This window comes from Drosophila tropicalis, unplaced genomic scaffold, assembly GCF_018151085.1.
Source record: "Drosophila tropicalis isolate 14030-0801.00 unplaced genomic scaffold, ASM1815108v1 contig_158, whole genome shotgun sequence".
In the NCBI taxonomy this organism is placed as follows: Eukaryota; Metazoa; Arthropoda; class Insecta; order Diptera; family Drosophilidae; genus Drosophila; species Drosophila tropicalis.
The window spans coordinates 1,529,140-1,554,709 of record NW_027172602.1 but is presented as its reverse complement, the minus strand read 5'-3'; the positions used below and the strand labels follow the sequence as shown (position 1 = coordinate 1,554,709).

At 41.9% G+C, this 25,570-nt stretch overlaps 6 protein-coding genes across 7 annotated transcripts; 2 read left to right on the top strand and 4 right to left on the bottom strand.

Moving 5' to 3' along the window:
* Nucleotides 1-485: 485 nt before the first annotated feature.
* Nucleotides 486-3,263, bottom strand: LOC137586528 (protein GPR107). The gene is made up of 7 exons (XM_068302609.1): nt 2,844-3,263; nt 2,664-2,774; nt 2,452-2,597; nt 1,762-2,398; nt 1,561-1,694; nt 1,237-1,504; nt 486-1,143 (listed from the first exon to the last, which is right to left on the bottom strand). Exons 1-7 carry the CDS (start codon nt 2,970-2,972, stop codon nt 544-546), a joined length of 2,025 nt encoding a protein of 674 aa, XP_068158710.1. The 5' UTR covers nt 2,973-3,263; the 3' UTR covers nt 486-543.
* A 538-nt stretch (nt 3,264-3,801) lies between these two features.
* Ir8a (Ionotropic receptor 8a) lies at nt 3,802-6,726 on the bottom strand. Of its 2 annotated transcripts, none has more exons than XM_068302608.1 (3): nt 6,582-6,726; nt 5,957-6,513; nt 3,802-5,896 (listed from the first exon to the last, which is right to left on the bottom strand). In XM_068302608.1, the coding sequence occupies exons 1-3, from the start codon at nt 6,688-6,690 to the stop codon at nt 3,866-3,868; spliced, it is 2,697 nt and encodes an 898-aa protein (XP_068158709.1). In that variant the 5' UTR covers nt 6,691-6,726; the 3' UTR covers nt 3,802-3,865. The 2 variants fall into 2 exon arrangements, with proteins under 2 accessions (XP_068158709.1, XP_068158708.1); XM_068302607.1 differs by having other exon boundaries at nt 5,957-6,427; nt 6,582-6,718.
* A 557-nt stretch (nt 6,727-7,283) lies between these two features.
* On the bottom strand, nt 7,284-13,870 carry mxc (multi sex combs). Its single transcript, XM_068303737.1, is given in 8 exon segments — nt 7,284-7,966; nt 8,075-8,873; nt 8,935-10,891; nt 10,893-12,569; nt 12,636-12,921; nt 12,974-13,169; nt 13,243-13,410; nt 13,506-13,870. Coding segments are annotated over 8 exon segments (5,343 nt in total). The 5' UTR covers nt 13,552-13,870; the 3' UTR covers nt 7,284-7,752.
* A 228-nt stretch (nt 13,871-14,098) lies between these two features.
* Nucleotides 14,099-16,252, top strand: Larp7 (La related protein 7). Its single transcript, XM_068303202.1, has 2 exons — nt 14,099-14,430; nt 14,521-16,252. Exons 1-2 carry the CDS (start codon nt 14,124-14,126, stop codon nt 16,119-16,121), a joined length of 1,908 nt encoding a protein of 635 aa, XP_068159303.1. The 5' UTR covers nt 14,099-14,123; the 3' UTR covers nt 16,122-16,252.
* amx (almondex) lies at nt 16,234-17,254 on the bottom strand. Its single transcript, XM_068303203.1, has one exon. It carries the CDS (start codon nt 17,193-17,195, stop codon nt 16,386-16,388), a length of 810 nt encoding a protein of 269 aa, XP_068159304.1. The 5' UTR covers nt 17,196-17,254; the 3' UTR covers nt 16,234-16,385.
* A 118-nt stretch (nt 17,255-17,372) lies between these two features.
* Nucleotides 17,373-24,741, top strand: LOC137587369 (RNA-binding protein 33). The gene is made up of 7 exons (XM_068303738.1): nt 17,373-17,561; nt 17,712-17,803; nt 17,867-18,586; nt 18,679-18,852; nt 18,952-20,240; nt 20,306-20,434; nt 20,499-24,741. Exons 1-7 carry the CDS (start codon nt 17,548-17,550, stop codon nt 21,441-21,443), a joined length of 3,363 nt encoding a protein of 1,120 aa, XP_068159839.1. The 5' UTR covers nt 17,373-17,547; the 3' UTR covers nt 21,444-24,741.
* Nucleotides 24,742-25,570: the final 829 nt, after the last annotated feature.

Below are 25,570 nucleotides of genomic sequence, written 5' to 3'. Positions count from 1 at the left end.
TTATTTTTCCTTTTTATTTTTTTTAATGTTGAGCGCGTTTATCTTATCAAATGCATAAGAGACAAATTAACAAGTTGAAAAAACAAAAGCCAAGCTATACAACAAAGGAAATTTCCATTGCAGTTTCATAGCATTGAAGTTAATTTAGCATTATTATCAAATGTGGGTATGTTCAATGTTTGTTTGCTATATGAGAGAATTCGTCAACTAATTGTGTCTATTTTCTATATAAGGCTTTCATTACTAAAAACAAAAAGTCCCGAAAATTGCAAAGATCTTTTGAAGAATCTTTAGAATCTAAAGAGATATTTGCAAACATTTCCAGTTACCCGGAATGCATATATGAATATAGCTATATATGGATGCTATAGCTACTATATATGTATATGTAGTTTATATGTGATTTTCTTTTCTAGATTTCTTTCCACTGCGCTCTCTTTCTCTGTCTTTCTTTCTTTCTGTTTGTCTCTCTCTCTCTCTTCCTCTTTCCATCTCTCTCTCTTTCTCTTACTGTCTCTCTTAATAGTTTCCATTGCCTTAAACTTAATCGTATTCATGACTTGATTCTCGTTTTGAAATCAGATTCTCCCGTTCATCATCATTGCCCTCGATGATGGTAATGCCTCCGCTGTTGGTGCCACCAGAGCCTCCGCCACTTCTATTTAGTGGCTTAATGCGATGCACTGTTTCAGTTAGACCAGATTCAGTAAGAACTTCCACTTCATCATCATCCTCATCCTCGTCTGGTACTGTGAAATATGGATGCGATGATACTGGACGGAATTTATAGCCGGTCAGCACAAAGAACACATAGGTGGCCATCTCACGGAACATTTCATCCAGCCAGGCATATTGGAATACCACAGTCATTTGCAACAAGTCCACAATTATACGTGTGAAGTATATATAGCAAACGATCATTATATAGAATTGCCGAAATAGTTTCAATTTACGTAAATTAATTGCAGCTTTGCCATCAGTGGCCGAAGCTTCATGCAAATGCCGTATAGACCAAACAATGGGGAAGAGTATGGCGCCACAGCAAAGTAAATCGACAAAGAAGAAAATGTTGTGCCAAGTGCGGAACTCGGCATCACTCTGGTCAGACTCATCTGTAATGATTTGGGCTACATTGGCCAGAACCTAGGAGGGAGGGAAGCGGGATGAAAGGAAATGAAGTGACATGATAATGCAACGTTAGAGCTAATGTTAAAAATTAAATGTTATAGACGGTACCTGTAAGGGTATGACAATCATAAAGATTTTCTTGTCCTTATCCGACAATATGTGCTTGATAAAAGTCCATCCAGTGCCTATCAGGACAATTGTAATGAACAGGACAGCCCCCTTAAGCAAATGAGCTATGTAGTAGAGTATGGCCCAAGTCTCTACATGCTCTCCACGTTTCTCAATGAAATGATAATTAATGGAATGGAACATTAGCGACAAGGATTTGAGGAACACTAGAACGGCCATCAGATAATGTATCTTATATACAGTATGTCTGAAAATATTTAAAGTAAATGGCAAAGTTCGAAACAATCAATGTAACAGCCTTACTTGCTCTTTTTCAATATGAAGACCCAAAATAGACCCGATAAGAAGAACAGCAAACTCATCATAAAGTAGAGAGCTGGTAAAGGCATCTCACCAGCTGACAAATAGTTGCCATTGTTATTCTCCTCAATGTCCACCTGAAAGTTTAGAAAATAGACATCAATGATTTTTACTCTCACTCTCAGCCGCTGGCTGCAAACTCACATTAAAGGAGACAATTTTTGGTCTATAGTAATTTGGACAAGCGTGGAAATACAAATTATAAAGACCTTCATCTCTTTGCGTGGCCACAAACATGGAAAATGTAAAGTTATAATAATTAACACCCTCAACAGTATGCTTTATGAGAGGCAAAGTGAAATTCTTGCACAAATCATCTTGCGACTGTCTAAAAGAGTTGATGTCGGCCAAACTGTTGTCCACACTATCGACAGGGAAAGGAGACTCCGGAGCAGCTTTGTTTTCGTTGGAAGAAACAACAGGAGCTGCTGCTGCTGCTGCAGCCTCAAGTTTTTCCTTCTCGGTTTGAATAGGTAGATCTACTGATGGAGGTGATGGCCCAACTGAAGGTGGACTAACTTTGACAGAAGCTGGATTCTCAATTTTGCCCGTCACAGCTGGTGAAGATGATTTTATATCCTCTTGCGGTTGCGGATCCTCAAATGAATCGATATCATCGGGTCCAGCATCCAAACTAGCATCGGGAAGGTCACGACGTCGACGCTGTTTAAACAGAGCCGAATCACTAACTATAGTTACATGTGATTGCCGCTTGTGTCTATAGGTAATATCTTTGTAGACACGCCAATTGGCCCATTCTGGAGAGCACTGCACACGAACTCTGCCAAGCAAGGGAAATTAGTCATTTGAAGCAACATGCAACGGTTAACTTACTTCAACTCCTTGAGATCTAGCACAAAGAATAATATGGGTCCACTATTTTGCTTATTGGGCGACTCCTCCAATATACATTTGTTCTGGTGAGAGTCCAGATAGGGATTAAGTTGATCTATGGTGGTTTTGTCCAATGACAAGCCAAACTAGAAAGATGGAAAACCAATATTGAAAACATAGTTTGATTCAAGGCAACTTCTCCAGCAGCATACCTTATCTGTTTCCTTTTCATCATCAATGGTCAGCTGACTGAGCTGAACATCCAAATGACCGTTGGTATAGAACCCAAATGTGCTCAAAGCTATATAGGGACGCATATCATTCTGCGAGGAATACAAGTCACGATTAGCGAAAGCAGGGAATCAGGGGTTTGTGTCGAGACAGAATCTTACCCGAACTTCCAAATGATGTTTGCGGCCAAGAACCACATTAAGATGTCCGAGTAGGATGACAATTGCCAGCACAACTATTGATTTAATATTTAACGTGTGCCATCCTGGCACCGACATTAGCGGCTCCATGTCGTCTGTCTTACAACACCAACAACAACTACAACAACTTTGCTGAACTGTTGCGATTCTTGATTGTTCAATCAATTGGCCACGCTGGGCGTTCCTAATACCTTCTTGTTACGCACTTGCTACTTTCTCTGTTCGCAAAACTATACTACCCGGTTGTTGTAATAATGCTACGAAATTTAATATTTGAGTAAAATTAAACTTTTTGACATTAATTACAAAAATTACATAAAATTGTCGGTGTCAAATTTATAAACTATCTTTTGTGCCTCTTTTATCCCGCAACATAAACACAACAAACTCACGAACTCGAACATGTTCAAACGCAAAAGATTACCTATCGATATGTACACTCATGATTAAAATAATAGGTACACCCCTCAAAATTTAATTTTCTTGACTTTAAATTAGCACAACTTTTTGACTATTACCTTAATCACCAAAATTTAAATGCACCTTTCTTTCGTGAACATTTGTTTATTGTTTACCTTAATTTGGAAAAGAAAAATTATTTTATTCAAAAGTTACAACAAAAAATATGATATATATTGTGGGAGTACGTCGATGGTTATGGTAAAATAAAATAAAATGCATATTAATCACATAATGAAACAAAAATTGATTTTCAGTGATTTTAAAACCAAAAAAACATATATAACTTAGTCAATTTAAGTGTATTTTAAGGGGTGTACCTAATATTTTTATCATAAGTGTATATACATATATATTGGAAATGTTCAGTGGCAACCCTACGCGTGCATAACGGCAATCAGATTTGATTTTTTTTTTTGGTTATTAAATAACATTTAGAAACTTTTATTCGGTGATCAATAATTGGAAATCTACAAAGAAAATGCGTGCAACACTTGTTGAAAATATGGATAGATTTTTGAATTTCATTCTATATAGCCCATGCCTGATGAAGCTCCTAATTCACGGCGCGATTGTAGACCATGTCGTGGTTTAAATTTTGCGTCGCCCAGAGTGATCTTTTTGGACAGTTTCTTGCCCTTTGAAGTGGCTGCTTCAAAGGAAGGCGGCGGTGTTATTTTAGCCGGTGGCTTGGACTTGGGTAATGATACATGCCAAGCCTGTCGGGGATTTTCATGCTCGTCCCTCTCCGGCTCATCCAACGGTTTCACTTGGGTAATGGGTAATGGAGTTTGCAATTGTTTGCGGCGCCTTTGGTAATAGATAATCTCACCACCGAGAGTAATCATGGCCAGTACCAGGCCAAATAATGTGGCTATAAAAACACCGCCCAAACTCTCCAAAGTAATACCTTCTTGATCTTCGGAAAGCGGACAATTTTGCACATTCGACTGATTCCAATACTTGGCCTTGAGCTGCTCGAAAAAGCGATCCTTTTGCAACTCCAAGATGGCATAGCTCAACTCATCGCCTAGATGACTACCTTGCTGTACAGCCACTGCATACGGCTGCTCGGCAAACACTTCTCCGACCTCGGAGAGATTGCAATTACGTGTTATCTCATATTTTATCTCCGCCGAATCATGGATAAAGGCGTAATCCGCATTCTCATGATTGTTAACTTTGGTGAAACCCTCACGGGCATCTCGCACCGGCATCGAGCTGTTGATGGCCAATAATATATGGCCATATTGCTCCTTAATGGGGTAATCCCATATGCGAAACTTGTGAAAATCCTTCGAAGCATTCAGTGCCAACTCTTTCCACATGCGATAAAGCGTATCTTCGGCAAATTTCATATTAATAAAGTATTGATGGGTATCCGACTCATGGACGACAGTGTAATTGATTCGAGACTGCCGAGCCAGTTGCTCTAGCGATTGAACCGGCGTCTGCATACGTTCGACTGTGAGAAAAGCCGCCAAATTGGCTGTAAAGGTGGCTAGCATAAGGACTACAAATAGCCAATATGCGGCAACCAGCATCCGTCCCGACACCGCCTTGGGCGCCTCGCCACCCCCTTGAGGGGTAAACGAAGTAAGGGCAAACCAGAAACTTTCACGCAGTGTGAATTCACGACAAGCATATGGATAGGCCTCCCGATTATTACGCGAACTATATGGTGAATATTTGTCCATAAACCAGATCATAAGAGCTGTACCCACCAGAGCGGCCAATATGCTCAGCCACACTTCCACGCGGAGTACGGTCATAAATTTAAAGAGCGATGTACGTCGCACTGGCTTCCGGATCACAATGGAAATGCCCGTCTGCTCGTAATATGGTGGCAAAAAATCGACGACCTCCTCCCGTTCCGAGTACATCTTAAGGGCGGCAATTGCGAAATCCGTCTGGCCACTGACCAAATCTCCAACCACACCATCCCATTCGCCTTGCTCGTTTCGCTGTCCCATATGACCGGTCTGGGGCTCCACAATGTCATAGTCAAAATTAAGCTTCTCTGCCAACCGTGCTATGAAATCGATGCAATAACCCTCCCAAATGGGTGAACCTCTTCTGTCAAGAATTAATTCGCCAGTCTGCTCATTTCGGCGATAATAGCTCCAGGGTATACTCTCGGCTGTGCCAATCCTAAAAAAACGACGTGCCGGGCTGATTGTCTCGTTTAGCAGGAGTATTTCGCCAACTGATGACAACCTGGCCAAATCCGTTTTGGCCTCATGCTCGCTTGAATAGTAACCGGCAGAGATGTTGATGGCAAAGCTCAAGGCTTGCATGGTATTCGCAATATCGCCATCTTCGGGATTCAAAGGATCATCGTCAAAGGAGTAACCCATCGGAGTTGCATAGGTAATGAAGTTGCTCCAATGCACATACTCCAGCCACTCAGCTGAGTCTTGTTCATTGGCGTCCTGCCCATCCTTTACCTCGGCAGAAATATTGCAATCCATGTATATTGGCTCAGGATAACTAGGACTAATTTGAACCGCTCCAATGAGACCACGTAAAATATCCAACAATAGGGCCCGTTGCAGCTGCAAAAGAAATCTTTTTTTTTGTGTTTTTGCCTTTACCGTAGGAGAGATATTCCTTACCGTAAATCCACTTCCACAGTACAAGTCCCGCATTTGCATCGCCTTGCATATGGCCCGTGGATTCAAGGTGAATCGTGTGGAAAATTCAGCTTGACGTTTATACTTGAAAACCCGATCTCTAGTGTCCAGAAATACAAAGTGCCATTCGGTCGGCCGGCGAAAAAGGCCTGCCTTCTGTACCTGTTCGAAAAGACCATTCATAGCGGATCCTCTAGCGAACATGGCCACATAGTTGGGCGATGGTCTTAGCGATTGGAGGCGATCTGCGAAATTCTCGTCTTGGCTCGCATCCATGAGTAGTGTGCGAAATGGAAAACCACTTGTCATTTGCTGCACTGCCTCCGCCATATCACGTTGATTGTTAAAGATCATTGCCACATTGTTGGCCCGTTTCTGACGCATAAAATCACCAAACATTTCCAAAAATGGCCTTAAAATCCTCTCCAATCGCAAGTATGCAATGCCCTTTTCCTGGATCAAACGATATCCATCAGTCCATAATGTATAGGTTAGATCAATGACAATGGAACTACCCACATTGGATAGAATTCTGCATACTAGCGGTAATAACAAGCAGTTTAGAGAAAAACTAAAGGCTAACCTAAAACAATTGTTTTATACCCACAGCTATCAAAGTCGGCATCTTGATTAACTGAGCGCGTCAGGATTATAACCGCATCCGTAATTCTCACATCCAGATTCATGGTATTTAGCTCCTTTTGGACTATCAGCATATCCGCCTCAAATTCTGCCTGCTGAACGGGCTCAATCCAAAAGGCTAATCAACGGAAATTCGAAATCAATGAAGTAAACAGAACACTCAAAGTAAAATCAAACAAATTCCTTATAAGGGTTAATAGATAGGTTACACAAAACTCTTACGTAACAATATTTGATGACTACATATAACTGACATCAAATCGATTAAAACAAATATCGTTTTAAAAAGTATATGTACTTGTTTTTCCTGTTAATTATTTTATTACTATGTACTCACTAATCCTCAGCTCTTGCTCTCCATCCAATCCGGTTAAATTAAGACACAGCAAAAGAGTTAGCAAAAGAAGTTTCATATCTACCGTTTGTCCAAAGAGTTACGAACGAATTGGTCAAGAATTGTCAACCCAAAAAGGCAACTAGCAGGCATCGTTGGCCAATTATTCAATGATTGCTGTCAATCAATTGAAATGGCCAATAATCGACAGTTCCTTATGCATTTTTAAAATGAAACAACGATTTTGCATTTGCAAAGGTGACAGATGGGGGCGATTGTCTTTTGGTGACTATAACAATACAAAGTCTCAAGAAATGTCTCACTTTTTCCCAGTACGTGTATGTGTTTTTGCTTTCTTGTTTTTATTATTTTGAAAGCACTAAATTTAGCGCAATAATTTATTATGATTATACATAGTAATAGTAATTATTGACTTTATAGCAGAATACGTACATTAAATACGAAAAGCTACTTATGAACATCTGGCCGAGAAAAATCAAATTTATTTTAAACTTTAAAGGCTTAATTTCAATTTCAAACTGGATTTTTTTTTAACGAAATAGTAATGTATTACTATACACAAAAAAAAATTAAGAAGCAATAAAATATATCAAAAATCAACAATCTGTTGTTCTTGGAAACTGATCTTACAGATATCAAAGTGAAATAGAGAGAGATAGATAGAAATAGAGCGATAAATAAGTATTTAAATTAATATTAAGCAAATTTTTCTTTTTTGTGATTTTTGTTTTGTAATTTACAGGCGAATGATGGTCAACGACTTAATAATGACCTTTTTTTTTTAATTGGTTGAACTGGTACCATGTAGATGGGATAGTATCGATTCTATATCCTCGATTTCAACTCCACCATCGGTAGTATCATGTCCGCCATCCTCTTCATCTTCCACATCAACATTATCATCATTCTCGTTAGTATTGATAATTTTTCCTTCTCCTATAGCAATTGCATTTTCACTGGTATGCACACAATTTGGCAATTGGGGGTCCTTGTTGCTGCATTAAAATGAAAGAGACGGAAGTTGTATTACGAATTAAGTCAGAAAGAATGCAGGAGGGGTAATTGTCGGCGAAAGTTTTTAGGGTTAAGATATAGGAACTTACATGGCAGCCACTTCTGCATCGTTCTCATCTGGGTCTGGCAGATCACAACGATTACTGTTACTATTACTGATGCTGCTGGTACTGGTAGTGGTGCTGGTGCTAGTGCTATTCGATTGTTGTGGTTTCTCTGTCAACGGTGTGGATGTGGCAGTGGGTTGCTCTTTTCCACTCAGTCCATTTGTAGTGCTGGCAGGAGTTGTACTTATAATTGTGGCTGTAATACGTCGTATGCGCTTTTTGGGTATATTTCGTATATTATTTTTATTATTATTTGATTGGCCGCCGCCTACTGCCGTTACACTATCCGTAGATTTATGCAGCAATTGAAGATTTGTAAAACGCATCGTGTGCATCTCATTGTCTTCCATCATGACGCGCATTTGATAGTTATTAAAATAGCTTTCTGGCTGCCGGAGTTTCGTTTGAGTTGGCTTTGGTCCATCATCCGCATGGACGTACGTAATTAAATTATTCATTTGACGATCTGAACTGAGACAAAGATCCATCTCAAAATCGTTGATCGAACCATCATCAGCAGCGGGGACGACAGGAGACGGAGCAGAAACAGATCGATTTTGATCGGTGGTGTGTGGTTCTAATGAGGGTTGAGTGGTCTGAGCCTCGACTAGAATGGCCAATGCTGGTGCTGATGCAGGAGCTGTTCCCGTTCCTGATCCCGTCGATCTGGCTTCAGCGCGTTTCTTTGCTGGCTTCTTTGTCGGTTTTGTGGGTTTGCTTGCCTCTTTTGTAGTGGATTGCTGATCCTCCTCGGCAACAGCGGTACTGGTGACGGCAGACACTAATGGGGGAAATCAAATGAAATGTTAATGAAATTTAATGTGCTGGATATTGCGACTTACACTTGGTCTCAATTAGTCTTGATGAGCGGCGCATAGTAATTTTGGCAGCATCGTCATTGGTTGGTCGTCTGGGGCGTCCTGGTCGTCGCGGGCCTGTTGGTGTACCGGGCGCTGGTTGGGCGGCAATCTCGACAGCGGCACGGGCAATTTTAGTTTTTGTTTTCGCAGGGGCGACAGGCGGCACTTGTATTTGTGGTTGCTTTTTGGCTGATAGATTCAAAGCCATAAGCAGTGCAGGATCCAATTTGCTGGCAGGAGGGTGTACATTAGTTGGTGGTGCTGGCGGAGGTGAAAGCCTGTCGGATGCACTCTTTTTGGGGGACTTATTTTTGGTCTGTGCCTGAGGATTTGCCAATTTGGCTGATTCTCGCATGACCGTTAGTTTCTTCTGGCTCTTTTTGGCTGGCGCTCGTGTCTGTGTGTCCTCTTTCTGCTTAACCTTGGCTTTAACCCGTTCCCGCTTCTCGGCCAGCTCTTGCATACGCTGATTGACCACATTGACGGCTGGGTGCTCAGCAACGGGCAAAGTTTTTGGAGCAGACATTGGTGGTGGTGGGGGTGGTAGTGGTGCAGGTAAAGATGGCAACGGCCGCGCTGGTGGCGGAGAAGCAAGCGTCTCACCACTGATATTAGCTGGAGCTGTAGTGGGCTCCTTGCTGGGTGTTAACCAATTGCGTATGGGATACCGAACTTCGCCATCCTGACTAAGCAGCTGAGCGGGCTGGCTATCAACAGCTAGGGGCTGGCTAACGCTCGGGTCACCCAAAGAAGCCTTGCACCACTCCTCGTCCTCAGTGCTACTTATTTCCGACAGGTTGTCAATGTCCATGAGACGGCAAGTCGTTTGAGCAACATTGCCTGATGTTTCATCCTCTTCTGCATCCTTTGCGCCATCTCGGTTGATTTCGGCAGATTTACCACTTGCGTCTGATGACGATGAACTGGAACTGGATGAACTGGAGCTGGTGGAATTACTGGAGGAGGAGGATGAGGACGAACTGGTTGCTGTGGACGAGCTGGAATTAGATGAGCATCCCTCTTCCTCGACCACAGCATCGGGCAAACCGGCTACCAGTTTGTAGTGTGGAGCCGCTACCATCTCCATGTTCTGTTCGGGCATGGCTGCAGCTGCTTCGGCACTGTCCACCGCCTCACATCCAAAGGATCGAACGCGCCTAAGCACAGTTGGCTCCACGGCCAAACGCTCGGTGCAGAGTCCATCCATCAGACTTACAGTTGGTGGGATAGTGCTCGCCACTGGCTTCTCCTCGTGATCGCAGTTCTGTTGTTGTTGCTGCTGTACCTCCTCCGCTATGTCCCGTTGCTGAATGGCGCACTGCGCATTGGTGTCCGTGTGCTCGGCCTCATCTGGGCGATAATAGGAACTACCCGAGGAATACTCTGTTTTGGCAGCGCTGCCCACCGGTGTTCCAGGTGTCTGGCCAAAGGGAGTGCATCGGAATCCTGGTGTAATGGCACTCAATTGAGGAGTATCTATGATACTTTTGGTATCAGATCCAAATAGGAATGAAGTGGTTGCCAGATGTTTGCCATACGGTGTGTCCAATGGTAACAATGCCGTCCCAGGAGTGGGTGGTATGATAGTGGTTGTTCCCCCGCCGACGGGTAACAAGCCAGATGGCTCCTTAAAAGGTGTCTCTAACAGCAGAGCCATACTGGTTGGCACCATCTCTGCAGGATGACTGACCGGAACAATTGGTGGTGGAACTGATGGAGGCGGTTGTAGCTGCTTTGGTTCCTGCGGCGGCAGCGGCAGCTGCAGCACTTCATCCTCTTTTAGCACAGCCAGCGGAGTCTTCTTTTTTATTTTTAGTTTTTGTGGCGTAGTAATTTTTATATTAAATTCTCCAACTGTTTCGCCACTGCGGATGAGCTTCTTCTTCTTTGCCAGCGCTTTGGGCTTGATCTTCTTTTTGGTAGCTGCAGGGGTAGCGCCAGCTTTTACGCCGCTGGCGTCGTTGACTGGACTGACCCCTTAAATTCTCCTGACGCTTGGCATTGATCTCACGTAAACGTTTCTCCAGATCTGAGCTGGAACCGTGCATTTGTTTTTGCCAAGCGGCCAAGAGATCTTTAGCATTTCCTTCATCCTGTTGAGAATTGTCATCGGTATTGCTTTTCATCTGACTCATTTGATTCTCCTTGCTGGCCTCGGCACTGTCGTTATGGGGAGATCCAGTAACTTCTTTGGACTTTGGCACTGGCTCTAGCACCTTGCCAGCAGCAGCAGGGCCAGCGGGATCTTCGGGTTGAATAGCTGTCTGAGAGATGATTCGCTTGCAGGCCTTAATAGCTGCTTGACGTTTCTGCTTACGTTTCGGCGTCGCTGCAGTTGCAGCAATTGGAGCAGGTGCCTTGGCTTTGGGCGGGGCTTTAATCACCGTTTGATTGCTGCTCTCCTCCATGACAAAGAGAGGTGGAACACTGCTATGACTTTCATTTCCACTTTGATCTGAGGAATTCGTACATGCGGCGTCCACTTGCACGTTTTCCGTAGTAGCTTCAATGGACGTAACCTCTTTAGTCGCAGTCACAGTAGTTTGCCGGCGAGTGGAAAGCGGCGTCTGATGATGGGGAGGATTATGAATATGAAGCAGCTGCCCGGAAGGGACAACTTTTGGTGAGAAATTTAATGTTCTTACATGCGAGGTACGTTTCCGTGGGGTAGAGAGGCTTCGATAGGCCTTCACGTTGACAATACCCGCCGCTGAGGGTGTAACTCGCTCTAAAACTAATCGGGATGAGTCCAGCGAAGCAGGCGGAACCTTACCCGCTGAATGCAATCGCTCCTCCGCTTCTTCAGCTCCCTCCTGTAATTCGTGGTTGTTATCCTGGATGAGTAGTTCGGGCGGTTCTACTGATATCGGGTGTGGTGGTGATTGCTTTTGTGTGGAATTAATGATAATTGAGTTCGGAGGCAATTGATCAGCCGTCAGGGTAATGGGCTCAGGCAGAGAAATCTCAATGTGAGAGCCATCTACATTAGCGAAGGCATCCGGACCAAGTTGCTGTGCCACCCATTCATTATTGACCAAAAATGGAAAATGTGAAAGCAGTCCACCATTCGAAAGGTACATGGGTAATGTTAACTGGCCCGTTGTGGCATCGACACACACTTGTCCCACCTCTGTATCAGAAGCTATCAGGCTTTGACTGGGATCACCAAAGTTTAAGTTCAGATTTTCACTGCCAAAGCTTACATTGGCGGCGCACTTTTGGGCACTGTCGTTCGAGTTCATCACAATCAGTTTGGATATAGAAAAATTGGGATCGGCGGTTGCGGGAACCGACGCCGACGCCGTCACAGCTGCCACTGCTGTACGTATGATTAATGGAGTTTGGGGAGGAGCTGGGTCAACGTCAGCATCAACCTTGTCTTTCTCTGCTTCGCCCGATTCCAGTTGTTGATCTCCAGACGAAACCACCTCCTGAATAATACGATCAAACGATGGATCCTTTTCTGTAGCCTCAAGTATATTCTTTACCAGACCATCTAATACCGCCTCTGAGCTCACAGTTGGAGCATTAACCGTGACTGTCTGTAGGGCCATGTTAATGTTTGTCAGCAGCTTCTCCTGGAAATCCTGATTGGTCATTATGGCCTGCGTAAGCTCCTAAAGAATTATCAACGTTAATAAAAAAAAATTAGGTGGACCACATCCTAACAATTTCCCACTCACTGGCATACTCTGGGGCGTTATTAGTGTTTTTTGTGCGGCCACAGTTTTCTGCTGTTGGGGATCCTCTTGCTCTGGTTGCTCCTCGCTATCAGCTGAGCTGTGGCTTTCTTCTTCATGCCACTCTTCATCTTCATCTTCATTATCATCATCGTCGTCGTCCACATCCTCCCAAAATAAGTCATCGTCTTCAATACTGAGATTGCCAATATGAGAATAGAAATGTGGTGGCAACAGACGCGGCCGTTTACATAGACCAGGAGGCGAAGGTGTCGAGTGTTGGGTACGTCTAGAAACAAAAATTTAATTTCCAGTTCAGTAAGACAATTAGTTAACCTTACATGTGCTTCCTTTTACGCGTAGGGCCTTCTGTCTCTGTCTCTACATCCACTCTAGCCTGGTGATTTTGTTTAATCGATGTGTTTCTTAGATGTAGTCCTACTTGCAGTCTCATTAGTTCAGCAAGTCTTTCAGATAGCTTTAGCTCCTGCAGCTGTTGGCGTTTGTCTAGCGGCAGCTTTTGCAAGGCATTTGTCACTGCAATTGAGAGAGGGAGCAATTTCAAGTGTTAACTGTACTCCTGGCCACAACTCAGAGTGAAGCTACTTACCCAAGCCAGTTATCTTTACATGTTCGCGTATTATATCGTCCAGGCCATCATTAAGGAAATTGTGCGACTGCAATCCCTGCTTGAGCGCTAAGAACTCTTGTTTCAAATGTGGCGATGACCGGCATAAACTGTAAGCCGCTCGTCGCAGGTTTTGTTTAACCAAATAGCCTGCAAAGAAAATTTCAAAGAATTTTAATTTTCTGGTGTAGGAGACGCCATATGCAGCATGTCCCCTACTCAGAGAACAAAAAGAAATTACTTACCAAGAACCAGACGTGCTACATCTGCATGTAAAACAATTGATTCCATGTTTATAAGAGCATCTTTCCACGGTCTTAAAAAAAATTTCTTAAACGAATGCGAAAAAATAAACGCTGCGATTGTTTGTTTGGTTGTTTGGCTTTGTACTCTGCTTCTTCTCTCGCTCTTTTTGTTATGCTGCTTCTTTGACACTCGTCGCGACCACTTAGCTGTTGCTTATGAATGAATGCATTGGTTTCTCTTTCTATTTTTCTTTCATTTTTTGCTGAAGAATATTCTTATTTTTTGCTTGTTTATGTTTTTACAACTGTACAACTACAAAAAAATTCCAATACATTTTCCGCCAAAAACAACCAACTGCCAGCGATAGTTGTTATCGAATAATGTCGACTACGATAGGTTTCCGATAGGTTTTGCTCCGAAAATGTCGATAGCGATAACTTTGCTCCGATAATGTCGATAACGATAGGCTTTCTCTGGAATGTCGATAACGATAGGTTTTGCTCCGAAATGTCGATTTTCGATAGGTTTGCGATATTTTCGAATTTTGTTATCGATAGTTCATCGAATTCCTGTCGAGAAGTCCATCTCTTGTGGTTTTCGCCATTCGCTGTATTTAAATGGCTGCACTGTCGCATGAGCTGGCTGATGGCCAAGAATCAATTGCTACCGCCACTGCGGGAGCCGGTGATTCCGGCAATACAGATAATGCAGAGCCAACTGCAGTCTCTACTCCTACCGGTCCAACGGAAAATAAAGATGAGTCGGCGATCAAGACAGAAACAACAAAGGCTAAAAAGGATGATGGTGGTCGTAAACGCAAGCGTCACTTGTACAATGCCATACGCGGTCAGATGGAGTTCTACTTTGGAGATGCAAACCTCAGCAAGGACCGTTTTTTGCGTCGGCATGTAGAACAGGATCCATGTAAGTAGGCTAGTTGGAGAACTAATGGAACGAATTGCACCCTCTGGTTTACCCGTTTCTCCTTTGTTCTGGGATGTAATTATTTTGCAGTTGTGCCGCTGGAGATATTTCTCACCTTCAACAAAATCAAATTGCTTACCCAGGATATCCAGCAGATAGCCACATCACTAAGCAATTCCCAACTTTTAGAACTGGATAAGAGTGGATTGAAAGTGCGCCGTAAAACTGCTTTGCCGGAGCATCGTGATGTAAATGACAGGACTCTGTATGTGGAGGCACTGCCGGCAAATGCCAGCCATGACTGGCTCAAAGAGGTCTTTAGCCGCTATGGACCTGTGGCTTATGTCTCTCTGCCACATTATCCGGGAACGAAGAAGATTAAAGAGTTTGCTTTTATTGAATTCGAGCGTACGGCCAGTTTGGAAAAGGCTATTAAAGCGTTTGCCAAAATTCAGGGTGTTCTGGCAATGGACACAGATCCAGGAGACTTGGCAAGCATACGAACTTTCCAAAAACAGGATCAGAGCGAAAATGTCACAAAAGAAACACCACCAGTGAAGGAAACCAAACAAAAGAGAAATCTTAAACGCGAAGCTGTAGACAAAGATGATTCCCTCCAAGACGTAAAGCGTGCAAAACTGGAGGTACCCAAAAGCAAAGATAACAATCAGGAAGAAGAAGCTGGCACCACTGCTTCGGCTTCCGAGCAAAGCGGCGTGGAAACCGATCAGGATCAAACAAATACAGCCGTAGAGGGAGCAGAAACAGGAGACGGTAAAAAACGACGTCGTATTCACAAAAAGAAAATTTGTCTGGAGAACCCCAATATCGAGCCAACTGCTTTAGAGCTTAAAGTACTCCCCAAGACAGTATGGTGTAGTCTGCGCAACAAATATCTCAACCTTCAGCGACGCATGGTGAGTGAGGCTAAAGCGAAACTATGGCGGGAATCACATCCGCACGCCACACATCCCACGCATTATTCGCACCCTCCTCAAAAACGCACCCCACCCGAACAGCTCGGCGAAGCCCATAGAGCCATCGATCCCAATGCAAGCGAAGAGTCTGAAGCTCTTAATTCAGAAAATCAAGCTAACGCTGTCGAGGATGGGTGTGATAATGCTGCACAAGCTGCCCCAGCAAAGCGTCGGAAGGCTGTCCACAAGATGAATATGAATTTTTATGGTGCTGGCGGCGGGGAATCCTGCCTCGACGACCAACGCAACAACACAAAGTCAGAAGAGACAACCAACGCATCTTCCACCTCCACCCAAGAGCGTGTTCCACTCTTTAAATATGAGCCAGGCTTGATTGTTGAGCTATCATTGCTAGAGCCCTGCACCAATGTCAAAGAATTCAAGGCCGATATGCGTCAATATCCGCAAATTAAATACGTCGACATCAAAGAAGGTGATCAATTGGCACATTTGAGATTGGAGACCCCCGACGCTGCCGATGATCTGATACATCAGCTCAATTGTGCCGAGAGACAGCTAAAAGTATTGCGTGGTCAGGCGGAACAACAATATTGGCGCAAAATCGAACAGGATCGCGAGGCTAAGCTCACGAAAAAGGTTCGTGTACAGCAGAAGCGAGGTCGAGAAAAGGTTTCAGCCAAATTACTGGCCAAGCACATTAAGTTTGATGATGATGATGAAGTTGTGGTGGTGGCCCCACCAGTTGAGAGTTAAAGCTAAATAAAAGCGATTGGGTTGCCGACCCTTTAGCATAAGTAGAAAGTATACATTTTGAAAATATTGGAGTTTCATAGATCAGGTGGGGCAGAAAATACACCGAATAAAATACATAATGTTTGATTCGACATTTATTGCTTACTATCTAGGCATTTTTGGCTTGCAGTCTTCTTATGCGAAACATATACACTATTATAATCTACAACTATGTCTATGTACATACATTTACCTATGTCTATAAGTCCCGTCTTTTTGTATAGCTTAAATATACAGCGATCCATCGGCAGGACCCAAATAATGCATAGATATAAGTAGCACATCGATTATAGTCCATACACCAAGGCCACCGAAACTGAAGAGTTTACCAATGCCTTCCTGCCAGTGACCCAAATAAAAGCGATCAGCTCCGAAGCCACCTAATGTTAAACTAATTAACAGAGCCGTACTCCAGCGATATCCTTGCGTCCAATTGCATCGCAAATTTCGGGTAAATGAGCGATTTCCTAGACACAGGACTTCTGACGAAACGGTGCAATTGGTACGATAATATTTATCCGCTGCCGAATTGCAATGGGCGCGTTGAACACAATTCTGTTGCCACAGCTCTGTCTGATAGCAATAGCGGCAGTTCATGGAACGTTGAAACGAACGCTCGCCTTGACATTGGACATTGTTAATGGCCTCGCATGTAATGTTCACCTCTCGTCCGTAGTGACAAGCATAGTTGTATGTGCATCGGATGCATTGGATGGGTAAATTCTCGCAAGGTGTGTCCTTATCCATGGGACACACCAGGTTGCCGTTTCCATTGCCACTGCCGCCACTGATGCTGGATTCATTGGCCAACGACTTGGTTATCATGTTGCCCAATGCAGGCATAAAGACCTCATTGTCGTTGTTGTTGCTAACATTGCTATTGTCCTTGCTGTGATCCGCCTTGGTATCACTAAGATCCATTTGATTGCCACCGCTGGCTGTCTCGCTATTCTTAATGCCATTGAGCACGAAAATGACAATTAAGGCAATAGCTGATCGCATATTTACTACTATACACTGACGCTGTTGTCGCATCCTGCAGCGAGTTAACTTCTTCTTCCAGTAGATGAGGATTCCTTCAGAGAAATTTCTAGTGGTGCAAAAATATTTTCACCAGGTGGCATCACCAAGCTATCGATTTCTTATCGCAGTTGATCGAACATAATATCGATAGGTAATCGCAAACATTGAACAGTCGTTATCGATACATGAAACCTATCGGAAGACATTTTGTGTTATACGAAAAATTTTTTTGTTATACTTCGTTCGTGCGAAAAACCGTTGTCGGAGGTGGAAATCAATAGATCGAAGATGTTATAAACATTAAAAAATATCCACAAAACACAAACCATACAGACAGACAAGACACAAGACAAGCGCAGACAGAATGTCGGACATTAAGTAAGTTTGTCGGTAGCAAGCGGGGAGAACTGATGAATGAAAGTGCGTGTATGTGTGTGTGTGTGTGCTGTGCGAGTGCGTGTGGGGGGTTGGTTGACTTGAAAAGAAAAATTTATTAATGGTGAATTTTGGTTTTGTTTTCCGATCTAGCGATGATCTGCTTAACTACGAGCTTGGCGATGATATTGATGATCAGGCCTTGCTGGGTGCCGACGAGGATGAGCTGCTGCTTTCGGATGAGGGTAAGTCTGAATGTGTGCGAATCTAGGGTAACTACTCACCATTTGCACCATTCACCATTTTAGAGTTGGAAAAGGATGTCACCAGTGAGGTGAAACAACAGATGCGTGCTGAGGCTGAGGAATGGGCACAAGAACAATTGCGTCAGCACGAGCGCAAACAAAAGGAAACGAATTTGGTTAAAGAGGCAGCTGCTCCTCCTGCGGCTGCCGGTTCGCCCACGCCCGTTTCCACACCAGCTCAGCCAGCTCCTAATAGCACTTCTACGGTAGAAGTAACGACCAGTCCAAACCAAAACAAAGACGCAGAGACTGTCACGTCTTTGAAAGAAACTAAAGTGCAAAACGAAGAACCCGGTAACAATTCTAAAATATGTGCAACGCTGGAATGTTCTAATGAGGCAGAAACTTCTGCCCTAAATAATGGTCAAGATGCTAAAATAGAAGAGCAAGAACACCAGCACCAGGAAGAAAAGGAAAAGGGAGAAGCGGAAGTGGAAACAGAAACAGAAGAAGAAGCTTCTGTATCAGAAGTTGGTGACAGCTTATCACAGATTGCCACCGGCTCGTCGCAAGAAAATCTGCCTAGTGTCACTGCCAGTACCACGCCCGATCCCCGCGAGGATGAGGAAGAGCGTGAGGAGAGAACCAACTTTAAGACCTCCAATGAACGAGGCGATAACGGTACACAAAAACAGCAGCAGGCACAACATTCACATTCGGCAGGCCTTTTAAATCTATATCCAAACCAGCAGATGCAAAGGCGGCATCATCATCAGCAAGGAGGTAAGTGATGACATTAAATTTAACTTTAAAAAAACTTAAAAACTTTACGATATATATTTTTGTGTTAATTTAATCGCTCCACCTTAAAACAGGGAACGGTGGACGTTTCCTGCAGCAACAGCAACAACATAATCTTCTTAAATCACCACGTGGAATGGCAGGAGCTCGTCATCATCTATTGCGTTCTCCCTCGCCGATGTTTCAACAGCAGCAGCGGGGAGGAGTTGTTATGCCTCCGCCGTCAGCTCAAAGATATGGCATGCCGGGTAATCCTCTCACCCGTTTGACTGTGACCCATTTAACCCTGGTCCCAGTTTCAGTTCCAATAACACCACTCAACAAATCCACATTCATTACCATTCCAGGCCCAGGTCCCGGTCAGTATCCATCTCCCACGCAGTCACCACAGCAACAACAACAACAGCAACAACAGTCACCACAACAACAGCAGCCACTCAACAGCCTAAATCCCGCCAACGCCTCCCCGCATCATGCACTATTACATCATCCGCATGTCCTTAATCCTGTCTCAGGCCATTTGCTGCCCCATCCCCATGAGCAAGTACGCGTTGGCCTGCTCCAACCGCCATCATTATCCTATAATCCGCCTGGATATCGCAATGGCGGAGGAGCTGGTGTACCCTTGCTGGGCCAGGGTCCTCTAACGCCGCAACAGCAGCAACAGCAACCGCCTCGTCCGCCCATGTATCGCAATGGACCGCCAAATCATCCTCATTCTTACGGCCAGATGGGTCCACAACCAGTACCACCACCACACCAGCAGCAGCCACCACAGCATCCTGGCCAGTTTATAAGGCCGCATAACGGTTGGCGACCACAAGGTGATGCCGGACGCTTGCCACGCCCACCACTGCAAGTATTGCCGCCACATATGATGCCAGGAGCTGGGCCCAATTATGTCAATGGCCTAGCCATGAGAGGGCCAACACCTCAGCAGCAGCAGCAGCAGCAGCAACAACAACAACAGCAGCAGCAGCAACAACAACAGCCTCAACCACAACCAAATCCCAGCCAGCAACCAGGGCAGGCTGCATCAGCAGTCCCTCGCCTTAGCAAAGTGCTCATCAATCCTAATTTCAAGGGCGGTGTCGAGGCGGCAACCAATAAGTTCATCAAGGAGACACATTTCATGCCTGCCATTAACAGCGAAGCGGAGCTACTGCGGCAGCAGGAAGAGTTTATTAATAAAAATCGCCAATATTTCGAGAAACGTCGCCTGGAGCGTTCGCCTCCCGCATCATCAGGCTCAGGTGAGCGCCGACGGAGTCGAAGTCGGAGTCGATCCCGTGGACGCAGTTACTCGCCAATTAAACGCACAGATCGTGAGAGGGAACGTGACCGTGAAAGAGATAGAGAGCGGGAAAGGGAGAGGGAGCGCGATAGGGAAAGGGAACGCGAACGTAGACCACTTCCTGGAAGTAATCGGGGAGGAGGAGGCAATCTTCGTCGAGAGGCAGGCAATCCCAACAGTGGCAGTGGTACAGGTGGAGGCGGTTCTAATGCCAGTGCTGGCGGTAACGGCGGTGGATCAACACAACCCAAACGACGACGCAGTGGCTCACCGTCATCCACACGAAATCCATTTTCTGGGGAGCTACGTAGTCGTGCATCGGACAGTGGTAGCCGCGTCACTGTGAGTACAATAATTATTAGAATTAAACCCCCAGATTATATATTATTTGTCGGTCATATTTTTAGGCCAGCGATGAGGACGAGGAGACGCGCATCTATCGCTTAGAAATCGAGAAACAAAAACAACTCCGGGAAAAGATAATGCGAGACAAGGAGCTGAAGCGTCGGCGTGCTGCTGAAGAAAAACAGAACGAGGTAAATGATCGCTAAATTCTTTATACGCTTCGAGAGATTTAATTTAATATGTACTTCCTTTTAGGATAAACGCGCCGAGCAGCAGCAGGATGAAACTGAAACTGGAGGCGGCAATAGTGGAAGCGGAAGTGGAGGAGGTGGTCAAAAGACACGTCAGCCATCAAGTGGCACTAGTGAACGCAAGGTAATATCTTTAAAGCGACGCGAAGATCCTGATCCGGGTAATGGTCGAAGCAGCACCAGCGCGAGACACCAGACGCAGTCATCCCAATCCCTAACGCAGGGACGTAAACAATTAACGGCGGCTAAATTGGCACCCGAAGCCAAGCGGAGCATAACCGAGCACTTGAATGCCACCAGCAAACAACAACAGCAGCAGCAGATTCAGCAGCAAAATGCAGTAACAGCTGCCGTCTCGTCACATCGTGTGGCATCTGGAGCTGGAGGAACTCCGCCTCAATCACATGATATGCTGCGCATGGCCACTCCAAGTGATGACGATAACGATGATGAAGTGGAACTGGATTATGATGATGATGATTTATTGCTAGATGAGGAAGATCGCCTACTGGCGACACCATCTCCACCACCACCCCAGCAATTGGTGGTGAATAGCAAACGGTCGGCCACTCCCGAAATGCTAGTGATGAAACGAATTCACAAATTGGTAGTGCGTCCCAATTCTGGCTCATCATTTGGCTCGAGCCAAAGGCGGGTTGTACTAAAGCCCAATAGCAATGGCAGTGCTGGAGGAGGAGATCAGCAGCAATCTTATCATGGCAGTCGACAGAGAGACCGAAGGCATCGGGAGGAGCAAAGGAAGGGCAATGCAGGAAGTGGAGGAGGAGGTGGTATCTTTGATCGTCTGGAGAAACGACAGTCCACGACAACAGGAGCAACTGCTGCAGGAGGAGGCAGTGGCGGCGGCGGTGGAGCATCTGCTGGAGGAGGAGGAGGTAGCAGCAAACGCCACAAGGCTCCTGCCAGAATCGTACTCAAGCACGATTAGATCGTCCACACCAGGATGAAGAACGAGAAGCAAGTGAAATTAGTTTGTAATGTCCTTCTTTTTTTTTGTAATGAATATTCGCTTACGTAAAAAAGAAAAAGATAAATTCAATATAATTTATATTTATAGTAATTTACAAACGAGATAAAACCACAAAATCCGGAAAAGTAGAAATTATCGATTAAAAAAATAAGGGATAAGATAATAGAAAAAGATGCAGGCACTTGAAATCATGTAATAACTACTTGTAGTACTACTAGCCCTATAACAAAATGCATATAAATCTATTGTATGTATCTATGCTGATAACTTTAGTTATAAATGTACAAAAACGAATTATTCTTTATGATTATGACAAAACGTTCTGAGGAAGACGTTTTCTTAAACCGAATTATATATAAATTTGTTACTTTCGTAACACCTAAACACACACAAACTCAAAATTAGTTGCATGTGTAGTATATGTGTATATATACATATACATAGAAGCCGATTCATTCGAAAAATCTAGATTTAAGTTTAAACCATATATATATTTATATATATATGCATGCTTTTGTTTCAAAAAGTCTATGACGGAAATTGCTTATCCTTTTTGTTGTTAGCGAATATTAACCACGATCTTAAGCCCAATTGAAATCCCTGACTATGATAACAAATTTTTTAATGTGTGAGTGCTTTGTCCCCATATACATAATTATATGTATTTATACATACGTATTGACTTTTTTTGTGTGTATTTTCCCGAAATTGTTTTATGTTTATGTGTATTTTTTTTTTTTTTTTTTATGTTTGCCTTAGTGTGAAGTTGAACTTTTTTCTATATAGTAAAAACTAATTATTCTTAAGCGTAAAAACGAAGAAAATAAATACCTAACACCTAGACGAGTTAAGTTAAATATAATATTTAAGACAAAAGATTTATTATTATATACATAGATCTATAGCGATGGCTTAAATCCGAAAATATTATATCGGCCTTTTCTGAGAACGCAGAGCATGAAGGGTATACTAAATAATTAATTTCTGCTACATAATTAGATATTAAGCGATTGTATATAATCACACGTAAACACTTACATATATATAGACCTATATATATATATATATATATATATATACTTGAAGTTAAACACAATTAGCGTTCTCTGTGGACCAGCCATAATAAAGATGAAAGAAAATCCGAAAGTAAAAGTAAATTGACATACTTCATTTATTATTAAAGAAATTGTTAAATTATTGCAACAAAATCCAACTATTATATGTTAATACTAAATCTAAACAACAATGAAAATCACAAACATATATATATATATATATATATATAAAAAAAAGGAAAAGTTTTTCATATACCAGCTCGAAAATCAAGTGAAATATTGTTAACAAAAAGTCAAAGAGATTGATATGCAGGCAAGCTTAAAAAAAAATACTACACATATATTCTATTTAGAGAGAGATATTATGAAACTTTTAAAACTTAACTATGCATTCATAACTTAAAAAAAATATATGCCTGTCATGCTAAATGAAAACAAAAACAAACAATGAATATATATATATATATATATATATATATACAAATTTTTGTTGTAAGTTGCTTAAAAATTAAAACGGTAAATGCTTGATGGAGCAGCACACACAAAAATGAATAGATATTTAAAGGATAAATAAATACAAATTATGATGATATGTCAGATGATGTAATTAACTAAAAAATATACAAAAAAAAAAGAAACCATTGTATATATATATATTAATTATTCCAAGTGATTTTTAGCTTTACGAAACAAATCAACACAGAAAAAAACAAACACTTCACATCTTTCAAGTGTGGACTAGAACAAAAAAAAACTGATTCCAAGCAGCTGTGATTATTTTTTACATATTTATATAATTATTACCAAACGACACACATACACACGCACACACACCAACACACACACAGACAAATATATATATATACTCATATATATATATATATAATTTTTAATGTTTTTTTTTTAATTAAAAAAGAAAAACACAGATGAGAAACTAGTTCTTAAGCATTTTGAAACAAACATTACCCTACAACAATCAAACGCTGCACTCAAAACACCCCATTCTCCCACAAACACACACACACATACACATATATATATATTTATATATATATATATTTAATTTAACATAAATCACTTAGTCTACACATAAATGTGATAAAAAAAAAGAACACACAAACAAAAATAATGAAACTCTAGTTGACTTATGTGTAAGTGTAGCTATAATTTTTTAATATCTCATATTCCTATTTTAGTACCCCTTTATCATCCCCATACACATCTCTTTAAATCTCTCGATTTTTGTAAACTTATATAACTTTTATATTGTTGAGTTTGCTATCATTATAATTACTTTTTAAAGTCCATTCAACACGCCATCTGATTTAAGTTGAGTTGAGTAATTCTTTTTTGTTGGCCTCGATTCGACATAAATACACAATGATTCCTATTCTAACTATATATAGATATATAGATAAGCAAAGAAAAACTGAAGAAAACCAATTGACTGTTACCTATATGTATGTATATATAAATAATGATAATTTGATGTATTTGCACGATTTTAGCATAGTTTAGTTTATAAGTCTATATAGTGATATAGTTTTTTTTGTCGTTACTTTGCCTCGCCCCCTTACCTCTACACACAAACACAGACACACACACATAATTTTGTTGGAATTTATTTGAAATATGTTTTTTTTTTGTTTATTTTAATTCAGTTTTCATTCGCTTTATATCTCTCTAACTCTCTCTCTCCCTCTCTCTGTCTACTTTGGCTCCTTTAAACATTTTGCTCTACTCTCCCATTTAAGTTAACTTTAATTGATAAATTCTATAATCCTATATATACATATATATATATATATATCTATCTATATAAATTAATTTTCTTTCAGCACAATTTCTGTACAAAGAAAACCAAAATCAGAAAAAAGAACAAAACAAAAACGTACAAAGCAAAAGAACAAAAAAAACCAAAAAAAAAAAAAAAAAAAAAAAATTAGAAACAAATAATGAAATGAAAAGAAAAACAAAACGAAACAATACAAAACATAAAAGAATCAGTTTGCCATTCGCTCAAACTAATGGCAAACTTTGGAACCTAACCTCTCTCCTAACCATGGCCAGCTCGCTTAACGTGAAGCTGCGAACGATACTCATTTCTTTTTATGATGAAGACTTAATAAAAATCGAATATACACCTCTATACATACATATATCAAGTCATATATATGTGTATATTTTTTACAGCATTCCAATTTTGAAAATTGTGTTTTTGACTTATTTGCTTTAGCGAAGAGGGCGAGGATATGGGAGAGGGGGTGTTGTGGGTCTTCATTTTGGAATTATCTCTAGATTATTATGTTGCGGTTGCTGCTGCTTGATCTTGGCATTCATCTATTCATCTCATTCATTCGGATCTCCCACGTCAAGACAATGCCAATACAATTTATGGTTCACATATACATGGAGACGAAGATTTATGAAAATGTCATACGCCTATGATCTGACCCAGACCCCCAACAACAGCAGCCAAATAGCTTCAACTGATTGCATCGTTGAGAGCAGAGTGTTAGTGATATACATATGCCGAATCGGATGGAGAAACAACATTACTTAAGTTTGTTAGATTTAGCTAACATCATTTATGAACTTTTAATTAGAGGTATTTTAATAAGGATCACTGATTCAATTTTCAGCATTTCTTCAGAAACTCAAATAAATTACTTTAAATGCTAAAAAATATCGGAATAAGGTTTTTAAAGAAAACAATTCTTGCATAAATAAACCCAAAACACATAGAAATAATGCATATAAAGTTTTCTATGCCGCTTCATTTAACGTGTATGCTAGTGCTCACGATCTGGATAAGTATTTGCATATTAATCATTCTGCCTGATCAGAGCAGTTTAGATCACATTAGTGTGTGATTCACTTTACACTTGAAGCAGAAGGGGCTGGGCTGGCTAGCCGCAGAGATTACTTTCAAATCAGTTCAGCTTAAAATAATTTTCTATGTCTTAAGTGAGATTAATGTTCTCGTCCAACAAAATATTTTATAAAATTATGTATCGACTTCTATTTAAA

What these genes read in the sequence shown, in the direction of transcription:
- amx (XM_068303203.1), bottom strand. Translation starts at nt 17,195, where the DNA reads ATGCGACAACAGCGTCAGTGTATAGTAGTAAATATGCGATCAGCTATT.
- Ir8a (XM_068302608.1), bottom strand. Translation starts at nt 6,690, where the DNA reads ATGCTGATAGTCCAAAAGGAGCTAAATACCATGAATCTGGATGTGAGA. An exon ending in AGATGCCGACTTTGATAGCT is followed by an intron (nt 6,514 to 6,581) that starts GTGGGTATAAAA and finishes TATTACCGCTAG; the next exon opens with TATGCAGAATTCTATCCAAT. An exon ending in ACTGTGGAAGTGGATTTACG is followed by an intron (nt 5,897 to 5,956) that starts GTAAGGAATATC and finishes TTTCTTTTGCAG; the next exon opens with CTGCAACGGGCCCTATTGTT.
- Larp7 (XM_068303202.1), top strand. Translation starts at nt 14,124, where the DNA reads ATGGCTGCACTGTCGCATGAGCTGGCTGATGGCCAAGAATCAATTGCT. An exon ending in GCATGTAGAACAGGATCCAT is followed by an intron (nt 14,431 to 14,520) that starts GTAAGTAGGCTA and finishes ATTATTTTGCAG; the next exon opens with TTGTGCCGCTGGAGATATTT.
- LOC137586528 (XM_068302609.1), bottom strand. Translation starts at nt 2,972, where the DNA reads ATGGAGCCGCTAATGTCGGTGCCAGGATGGCACACGTTAAATATTAAA. An exon ending in CAAAAATTGTCTCCTTTAAT is followed by an intron (nt 1,695 to 1,761) that starts GTGAGTTTGCAG and finishes CTAAACTTTCAG; the next exon opens with GTGGACATTGAGGAGAATAA. An exon ending in TTCATATTGAAAAAGAGCAA is followed by an intron (nt 1,505 to 1,560) that starts GTAAGGCTGTTA and finishes AAATATTTTCAG; the next exon opens with ACATACTGTATATAAGATAC.
- LOC137587369 (XM_068303738.1), top strand. An exon ending in GCTGCTGCTTTCGGATGAGG is followed by an intron (nt 17,804 to 17,866) that starts GTAAGTCTGAAT and finishes TCACCATTTTAG; the next exon opens with AGTTGGAAAAGGATGTCACC. An exon ending in ACAGTGGTAGCCGCGTCACT is followed by an intron (nt 20,241 to 20,305) that starts GTGAGTACAATA and finishes TCATATTTTTAG; the next exon opens with GCCAGCGATGAGGACGAGGA.